Source organism: Raphanus sativus, chromosome 4, assembly GCF_000801105.2.
Source record: "Raphanus sativus cultivar WK10039 chromosome 4, ASM80110v3, whole genome shotgun sequence".
Taxonomy (NCBI): domain Eukaryota; kingdom Viridiplantae; phylum Streptophyta; class Magnoliopsida; order Brassicales; family Brassicaceae; genus Raphanus; species Raphanus sativus.
This window is the reverse complement of record NC_079514.1, coordinates 12626293-12635469: the sequence shown is the minus strand read 5'-3', so window position 1 is coordinate 12635469 and position 9177 is coordinate 12626293. Positions and strand designations below refer to the sequence as shown.

General features: G+C 34.6%; 2 protein-coding genes and 1 pseudogene across 3 annotated transcripts in view; 2 read left to right on the top strand and 1 right to left on the bottom strand.

Annotated features, from left to right (window-relative positions):
• Positions 1-824: 824 nt before the first annotated feature.
• LOC108852387 (uncharacterized) lies at positions 825-3008 on the bottom strand. The gene is made up of 2 exons (XM_018625887.2): positions 2585-3008; positions 825-2476 (listed from the first exon to the last, which is right to left on the bottom strand). The coding sequence occupies exons 1-2, from the start codon at positions 2930-2932 to the stop codon at positions 1097-1099; spliced, it is 1728 nt and encodes a 575-aa protein (XP_018481389.1). The 5' UTR covers positions 2933-3008; the 3' UTR covers positions 825-1096.
• A 2978-nt stretch (positions 3009-5986) lies between these two features.
• On the top strand, positions 5987-7837 carry LOC130510817 (uncharacterized). The gene is made up of 2 exons (XM_057007483.1): positions 5987-6444; positions 6857-7837. The coding sequence occupies exons 1-2, from the start codon at positions 6094-6096 to the stop codon at positions 7832-7834; spliced, it is 1329 nt and encodes a 442-aa protein (XP_056863463.1). The 5' UTR covers positions 5987-6093; the 3' UTR covers positions 7835-7837.
• Positions 7838-8647: 810 nt separating this feature from the next.
• LOC130511122 (NAD(P)H-quinone oxidoreductase subunit 5, chloroplastic-like) overlaps positions 8648-9177 on the top strand; it is a 1213-nt pseudogene continuing 683 nt past the window's right edge. Inside the window, exon 1 of the transcript XR_008944875.1 lies at positions 8648-9177. This exon is cut by the window's right edge and continues 683 nt beyond it. The product of XR_008944875.1 is annotated as an NAD(P)H-quinone oxidoreductase subunit 5, chloroplastic-like (transcript).

Below are 9177 nucleotides of genomic sequence, written 5' to 3'. Positions count from 1 at the left end.
CACTCGACAAAGCTGACCACTCCCTCTCCACGGAACCCTTCAAGCGGACGCGTCGTAACTCCAATCCCGAGCCACCGACAGAAATGGAGACGCAACCAGAGAAAGCCACGAGGAACAAAACAAAAGAATGAAAAAGGATTCCGGTGTCGGCACGGTCGCTCACGCGCCGGCCGAATGCCGGAGATCTAGTTTCTCTTCTCTCTCTTCTCTCTTATATGTTGCATTACTATATTTGCAAAAAAGTTTTGGTCTCAAATATAGTTTCAGCACGCGATAGGCCTGTGAACTCGCATGACACGATTAAAGATATAGAGAGACATACATCTCTAATAGAGCTATTGAGTTCATGTTAAAGCTGGAGAACGTTTTCTTATATGCATATAAAAGAGAAATTCACATGAAGAAATTTTATAGTGTTATAATTACATTTATTGTGATGTCGATTATAGGAAGTTTTGATTACCAAAATTTACTTATACTTGGTCTCTGAGTTAAACCCTCTCATTGTATCACTATATAAAGAGTTCATTATTCATGAAATAAGAAATATTAATTCCTCACTTCTCTTGTCTTCTCTTTTTTACTCAGAACACATTATTATCATGAAGTTCTAGCGATCTTAAACTAATAGGTTTAGATTTATATTTTTTTTTATAGTGTTAATCAATAACCAATCCTTATTCAAATCATGCTTATTATCAATTCATGGTTTGTAAGAATGGACCCAAAAAAACAATTTCAGTTAGCTACTAGTGTACAGAAAATGATTTTTTTGGGTTTGAATTAATTTTACATTCTATTCAAAAAAGAAGAAAATTTGATAGGATATGCATATAATTTATTATTATTACTTTCTCACTATTTAACGTATCATGTATACATATACTCACAATTCTTTCATATTCATATTTTACAACGGCATTTAAAGTAGAAAAAAAAATTATGCATGCAGTAAGGCTAACGCATGTCGATAATTCTCTAGTATTTAGCAAAAACATTCTACAGCTCGCTGCTGTAATTCAGCAGGGCCATTGCTTTATTAAAAATTATTGTATTTAATATGTGTTTGACCTATTTGGTCCGAGAACCGACGAGTTTAATTTGAAGAAGAGCCGGCTTTTATCTCCTGTGAGGAATGCTTGAAGCTGCTCTGGTCTGAGGATTCTTTGTGTGACTTCTTGTAGCTAGCAGAACTTTTTTGAGTTGCGATGCTTCCCTTCATCGAACTCTCTCCTTGGGCGGAGACATCAGTTGCACTTCCGCTTGCGGCACCGGTGGATGAACTTCCAGCTTGCAAAGATGAGTCTCCACTTAAGGAGGAGGCTTCACTACTACCTGAAGCTGAAGCTGAACCAGAGGGGCTACTGGCGGGAGCTTCCGTGCCGCTACCACCTGTAGTGTCCGAGAAAGAAGCTCCGCTATTCATTGCACTTTCTCCTTCGGCAGAGGTTTGAGTCGAAGTTGCACTCCCACTGCCTGAAGTGCTTCCGGTTGCTCCTCCTGCCGACATATCAGATGAACTTCCGCTTGGACCACCAGCACCAGCATCGCCAGAGGTTGGACCTCCACTCGGGGCACCGGCAGATGCTCCACTTTCGGCACCAGTTTCACTTTGGGTCTCAGTAGAGCTTTCTTCATTAGAGCTTGCACCACTAGCACCCTTGGAACTTTCTTCTGATCCAGTTGAGCTTCCATCTTTGGAGCTTTCACCTTTGGAACTTTCTTCCTTGGAGCTTTCATCCTTTGAGCTTTCACCCTTGGAACTTTCATCCTTTGAGCTTTCATCTTTGGAACTTTTATCCTTAGAGCTTTCATCCTTTTCATCTTTGGAGCTTTCATCTTTGGAGCTTTCATCCTTGGAGCTTTCATCCTTTTCATCTTTGGAGCTTCCATCCTTTTCATCCTTTTCATCTTTGGAGCTTTCATCCTTTTCATCTTTGGAGCTTTCATCTTTGTTGGAGCTTTCATCTTTGGAACTTTTGTCTTTGGAGCTTTCATCTTTGGACCTTTCATCCTTAGAGCTTTCATCCTTGGAACTTTCTCCTGATTCAGCTGAGCTAACATCAGTTGGGCTTCCACTGGGGCCAGCAGCACCAGGAGTTTCACCATCACCCGCTCCACTACCGGCACCAGCTGTACTTCCAGCCTCAGCTGTACTTCCGGCCTCAGCAGAGCTTTCACCTTGCATGGAGCTTGAAGCTTCACTGCTACCAGTGCTTCCAGCTGCTCTCATGGAGGAAGCGACGTTGACCGAGGTTCCACCTCCACAGCCAAGGGATTTGAGATCAATATTACCGCCACCACTCTTCTCAGTTACGGATTTCACAAACTGACCGATCACTTGTGCCCATTTCGACATTGATGAGACCAGCTCTGTCTTTTGTTCACTTGTCAGTGTTTGTGAACCACTCCTCTTGTACTCAGCCAAAGTTTTTCCCATGGACATCAAACATTCTATCAATTTGCTTGTATGTGCCTACCACAAAACCCCAAAACAAAACATAAAAGGCGACAATGGGCATATGCATGTTCTAATATACTCAAATGTGTTCATATTGTTAATAACAAAAACATAAACTCTTACCGATGGTCCTGCTTTGCCACCCATTTTAGTGATAGCCTTGAAGAGCTCTTCAGATTTTGTTTTCAACTGAGAATGAAACTCTGAAGACGACCCTGAAGCTGAGTTTATGAAGGCCATGAAATCCTTCAGCTTTGTGAAGAACTCCTTGTAGTCCGCCTTCAGGGGACATAAACCTTCAAGGTGGTCTATAAAACTATTTATACCCTTGAAAGCGAAAGGTTCGAACTCGCTGGATAATTTAGGAATTTTCGTCAAGTAATGGTCTAATAAAAAATGTCCCTGCACTTCATATATGGTACTTGTTGTTATCATAAACATTAGACATATTCCTAATGGAAATTTTGCCATTTTCTTGTTTAGATGGAAAAGAAGAGAATTAGAGTGATTTATTTCTTTTTTATTTTTTTTTGAAAATTTAAATGTTTTTTTTTTTTTTTTGCTTTTCTAATGGTTTTATTTTCTGAGAGAACTCGATTTATATAGATGCTTAAGAATTCTAAATTTGATTTAAGAGAGATTGGTGGATCCATTGAAGGCCACGAGAGAATAGCACACAAAAAAGACTAATGGCTATCGTGTTCCATAACCGATTAGAACGGCAAATTGTGTTCCTCTTTCTGTTTCTACCATTCTATATTTGGAGAATAGATCCATACCATATATATAAGGAAATAACACTACAGTCCATATTTATAATTATGCTCTCTAGAAATACTTAAATCTTCTCATTCCCTAATACATTTTTAACAGCATATGATATATAGATTTGAATATGATTGGTAATACAATAAATAAACTAGGATGAGACCTCCGTTTTACGCATGAGCATGATAAAATATAATGTTAAATATTTGATATTAATGTGAAATGTAGTTGTGAGATATATTGACTCTGTTCATTTGCAACGAACAACATTTGGTTAGGGATGTAAATACGCATAGTCCGGGTCTAATTAGGCTCCGACCATTTAAATTTGGTAATTTTAGGTCATTTATATGTATGTTCGTTTATGTCCGTTTAGTTTCAAGTCCATTAAATTTGAAAATGTCTCTTTAGACCCGTTTATGTTATTTATGAATATAATTTTTAATTGTCTTTTTCATATTTAATATAATTTCGAATAAGAAATTATTTTTATTTGATTTTAAAACTTTATAACAAATAATAGTTCAAATTAAAAAAAAAATTTAAAATTAAAAGTACTTTATTTTTATCAAATACAATTTTTTGATCATATCAAACAAATATCAATAAGTTCTAATAGGTTTTAAACACAATTAGAATATACTTTTTTCAAAAAAAAATTACAAACTGTATATATAGTACTCTAACGAATTGATGAGAACATGTTTGCCTTATGGTCAAACAGTAAACAAAAATCCCTTATTATATTATGGTTAACGTTGGACATGTTATACATGGAGACTTCATTACCAAATTACATATATCTACAACTGAAGTTCTATACTTTTAAGATGAATCATGCAAAGAGTATAAATGAGAATGTTGACAACTTTCTCAAGCTGATAGCGGATCTGACAATCTGGGTCTTTATGTGTCAGATGAAGTCCAAACTTTCTGCTCCTAAGCTCATTATTACCCCACAGGTATTATCAGCTAAATGAAACTCTCAAATATGGAAGGGACAGTCTCAACTTTAATGAAGTAACATGAGCTGCAAGGTCCAAAGAGAGAGAGAGAGTTGGGGCAACTGATTTTCTATGGGATGTTGGAGAAGTCAGAACTTAACTTGAATGAAGTAACATGAGCTGTCATGAGAGTATCTCATGAAAAGGAAGACCCCAAAAAAATGGGGTAAGTACCTACAAAGCATGTAGGGTGGAAGTGCAAGTGAGCACAAACACATGTTACCAAACACTCAAGGTAGAGATTGTTGGTAATCTGCATTTGGTATAGATGGACACAATCCTATGGATGCTATTCCGTGGATTCATCTCTGTGGATGTCTTATTTCTGCAGTTTTTTAGACTAGAGAAATCAACTATGTTTGAACCTTAGTAATTTAAGCTCATTTCGTGTAAGGGTTTAGCGTGACAATATATATATATAAAAGCTTCCTAACATAACTTCTTGCTTCTTAATACAGAAAACACACATAAGAGGGATCCCACAAGATCTAGAGAAAAACAAGCAAAAAGCTCAAAGACAGTCGAGAAAAAGAACTACATGCCAGTTTTCTTTCAATAATTTAATCATGGTTAGGTCACATGTTAATACAATCTTTTTAGATTTTATTACCAGTTCAACCGCATATCTTGGTCGGATATGAAAATACTGAATATATATTTTAACACAAATAGGTCGATTGAATTTCAAAAATAATACTTAATACCTACAAATATTTTTACTTCAATATCAAACTCACACTTTTGAAAGCGCAAATCAATTTCTAATTATCCTTAAACCTTTTAATTTATTTTGTTGAACATAGGCGTAACAGACTAACTTAGACATAGGCAACTGTTTCTAAAATTAACATAGACACGCTAACAGATTAGGAATACGTTTACTAGTTATAATGTTTCAAGTTCACGGTTATATTATTGGTACACACTATACTATGAAGACTATACTAAATTTACCGAACCTATGCTCACCAAAACCAAATTATACAGTCGTAGTTTTATGCATTGCACGTATGGATTAGAAAAATCATACTAATACTCTCATTTACCAAACTATATTTCTTTAGCTTATACGATAATTTTGAAATGGACCATTATCACAACTGCATTATTATTAAAATATTCTAAATTGCATTCTGCATAAAAATAAAACTGATAACACATATATCTCTATAGTAAATAACAATGAAAAAATTAAAGTATCATGTATTAATGACATGTTAGTAAACTATATGATACATGTATACCAAAAATAAAACTGATAACACATTTCAAGCTTTATATCTATAAACAAATATTTTAAATAGGAGCAAACTTAATAAAATTTCAAAAAATAATTATTCATTTTGAAAGCAATGGTCATAAAAGAATAAGCTCAGATTTAAATTAATTGTTAAAACATTCAAGTTATTAACAAAATACTACATCAATAAAATAAAAAATTTGTCAAATAAAATATATCATTTTGAATGGTTTAAATGTTATTACATCAAAATGAAAAATGTGCAGACGCACGGATCAAGATCTAGTGTTTTTGATAAACTCTAAATTACATTAAAATTCGTTCTTCTAAATATAGACTGAAGAGAAACGTGGATGAAAACAATTGCCGTCAAAATAGAGCAGTAAAAAATTAGAACCACATATATGCTATTCTCTCGCGACCTTAAACCATTCCACCATTGTCTCTTATAGACACACTTATATTTAGACCTTTTACATCTATATAAGGCCAACATCACCCACAAACCAAAACAATTCGAAAAGAAGAAAAAAAGAAAATAATTAACTAAAAAAGAAACGAAAAAAAAAACACTTTTACTTTGTTTTGTTATTTCATTTTGTTTTCTTTTATTGAAAAACATGGCAAGGATTTCACTAGGGTTGTGTCTGATGTTAGTAGTAACATCAAGTGTGATTTATGAAGCGCAAGGACATTTCTTGTTGAAGAATTACTTGACGACTCAGTTTCCAAGCAAGAGCAACGAATTTGCGCCATACGCTAAGAAGGGTTTGACAGAGTTCTTGACCGACCTTGAACGTATTTGTCCACCGACTCCAGAGTTCAAAGGTTTCTTCACAGAATGCAGGTCTTACATGAGCTCCATCCAAACGTCATCGTCATCGTCATCGTCCTCGTCCTCCTCATCACAAAACATGGACGGGCTTTCGAAGGCTGTGTCTGCAATAAGTGGTGGTGCAGGCCAACAATCTGTAAGTCCTGTAATATTCACATTTTAACAAACATGGCCACGCCCTGAGACTCTCGAATTTTCAAACAATTTAGTAACCTTTCCCCTTTTTTTGACAATTTGAAAATCTATGTTTATATATTAATTCGAAAAAAATTTAGAAGTTCAATTAGGGGATAGTAAATGCTCATCATTTTCAATTATCAATTTCCAAAATTTTAACCAATAATTATTCAATAAATTTAATTATTTTTTTTGAAATTTATAATTTTTGCATAGAAAACATTATATGAAACAAAAATACTATATAGGTATGGATCATTTGACCGTAACTGTTTCAATCCAAGCCTCATAAATTTGACAACCGGCCATGATAGCAACCAAATTATTATTATTATTATTTTTGTTATTAACTTCTCCTCAATTTGCAACAGGCGGAAGCAGGGAGTTTCAAATCTACCATGGCCTCTATGGCAAAGACTTTGGTTGAGCAGAAACAGAGCACAAAGACGATAACGTCTACTGAAAAGAAAACTCTAGTCACATCTATGGTGCAGTGGACTAAATCGATTGCTACAGTCGTGAAGACAGCAGCTGAGAAGAAAGGAAAGAAAGTCGATATAAACTCTTTTGGACTTGATGTTGATGTCAATGACAAATCTATCATGACTGTTAGTGGAAGCAGCCATAGTAGCTCTTCATCCCAAAAATCCAGTTCCGAATCCTCATCAAACTCTTCGAGTTATGCCGCTAGAGCAGAAACTGAATCTTCAGCAAAGGCTAGAGCACAAGCTGGCGCTTCAGCAAAGGCTGGAGCAGAAAGTGGCTCTTCAGGAAAGGCTAAAGAAACCACCGAGAAGGGTGAGAAGGCTGAGAAGGAGGAGAAGAAGGGTGAGAAGGCTGAGAAGGGTGAGAAGGCTGAGAAGAAGGAGGAGAAGGGTGAGAAGAAGGATAAGACTGAGAAGAAGGATAAGGAGGAGAAGGCTGAGAAGAAGGAGGAGAAGAAGGATAAGGAGGAGAAGGGTGAGAAGGCTGAGAAGAAGGAGGAGAAGGGTGAGAAGAAGGATAAGGCTGAGAAGAAGGATAAGGAGGAGAAGGCTGAGAAGAAGGAGGAGAAGGCTGAGAAGAAGGATAAGACTGAGAAGAAGGAGGAGAAGAAGGAGGAGCAGAAGGAGAAGAGTGGTTCATCAGCCAAAACCAAAGAAGCCTCCTCGAGCAAAGCTGGTGCTAGTTCTTCGACCAAAGCTGGTGTTACTTTTGACGACACGACAGGTGCATCTGCGGGAAGCCCGACAGGAAGTCCCACTTCTGGTGAGGATAGAACCTCAGGAAGCCCGAAAGCAAGTCCCACTTCTGCTAAGGGTAAGTCCTCTAAAAAAGAGAGTGGAAAGGCTGCTGCTTCTTCCAGTTAAAACCCAACTATTTTTTACCTTTTTCTTGAATTTTTTTTTGTATTTAACGTTTTAAATAAATCCGTATGAGAGTGCTCATTTAATTAATCTATACTGATAGATTATATTAGAAATTTTTTATTAAATTTCTTCACTTTATATGTAAAAAAAAAATATCGATTATAATACTATTTCTTGAAAAAAAGCTCATTTAGTGTACTGGAAGACAATCACTAAATTCCATAATTCAATAATAATTCTAAATAATCAAACCCAAATAACTTTTTTTTATAATTAATATTAAGTATTTTTTTGTCGTGTAAATCTTTGTTCTATTCTTAATATATGTATATAAATTATTGTAATATGGAATTATAATTCACTTTTTTTTTTCTGTATCTGCATAAAATCACAATTTTATTTAGTAGTAAAAAAAAAGACAAATCGTTTTTTTACAGTAACTTAGTAATATTATTTAATAACTTCTAACTTTTTGATTTGAATATATATTTCTTTTCAATCAAAGGTTTATGAAGGATTATACTAATTCGAAAAAATTTCTATTTAAGTTTGAAATAATGCGCTTTTTTATTATCCCCTTTGAAAAAATATAGATATATACAAACCAGTGAATAAGAAATAATAAATTTAAGAATAAAATAAAAAGGATTTTTTATTTTATGGAACATACATATCAACATTCATGGATCATCCCTTTCATTCCACTTCCAGTACCTATTTTACTCGGAGCTGGACTTCTACTTTTTCCGACAGCAACAAAAAACCTTCGACGTATGTGGACGTTTCTGAGTATTTTTTTTGTTAAGTATAGTTATGATCTTTTCGCTCTATCTATCTATTCAACAAATTTTTATAAGTTGCATTCATCAAAATGTATGGTCTTGGACCATAAATAATGAATTTTCTTTTGAGTTCGGTTACTTTATTGATCCACTTACTTCTATTATGTCAATATTAATTACAACTGTTGGAATTTTAGTTCTTATTTATGGTGATAATTATATGTCTCATGATCAAGGATATTTGAGATTTTTTGCTTATATGGGTTTTTTTAATACTTCAATGTTAGGATTAGTTACTAGTTCTAATTTGATCCAAGTTTATTTTTTTTGGGAATTAGTTGGAATGTGTTCGTATTTATTAATAGGTTTTTGGTTCACACGACCTATTGCAGCGAATGCCTGTCAAAAAGCTTTTGTAACCAATCGTGTAGGGGATTTTGGTTTATTATTAGGAATTTTAGGTCTTTATTGGATAACTGGCAGTTTCGAATTTCAAGATTTGTTCGAAATATTCAATAGTTTAATTTTAAATAATAGAATAAATCTCTTATTCCTTACTTT

Coding starts and splice junctions, on each gene's coding strand:
- LOC108852387 (XM_018625887.2), bottom strand. CDS start 2,932: ATGGCAAAATTTCCATTAGGAATATGTCTAATGTTTATGATAACAACA. Junction 2,477..2,584: donor GTGGCAAAGCAGGACCATCG/GTAAGAGTTTAT, acceptor GTTTTGTGGTAG/GCACATACAAGCAAATTGAT.
- LOC130510817 (XM_057007483.1), top strand. CDS start 6,094: ATGGCAAGGATTTCACTAGGGTTGTGTCTGATGTTAGTAGTAACATCA. Junction 6,445..6,856: donor GTGGTGCAGGCCAACAATCT/GTAAGTCCTGTA, acceptor AATTTGCAACAG/GCGGAAGCAGGGAGTTTCAA.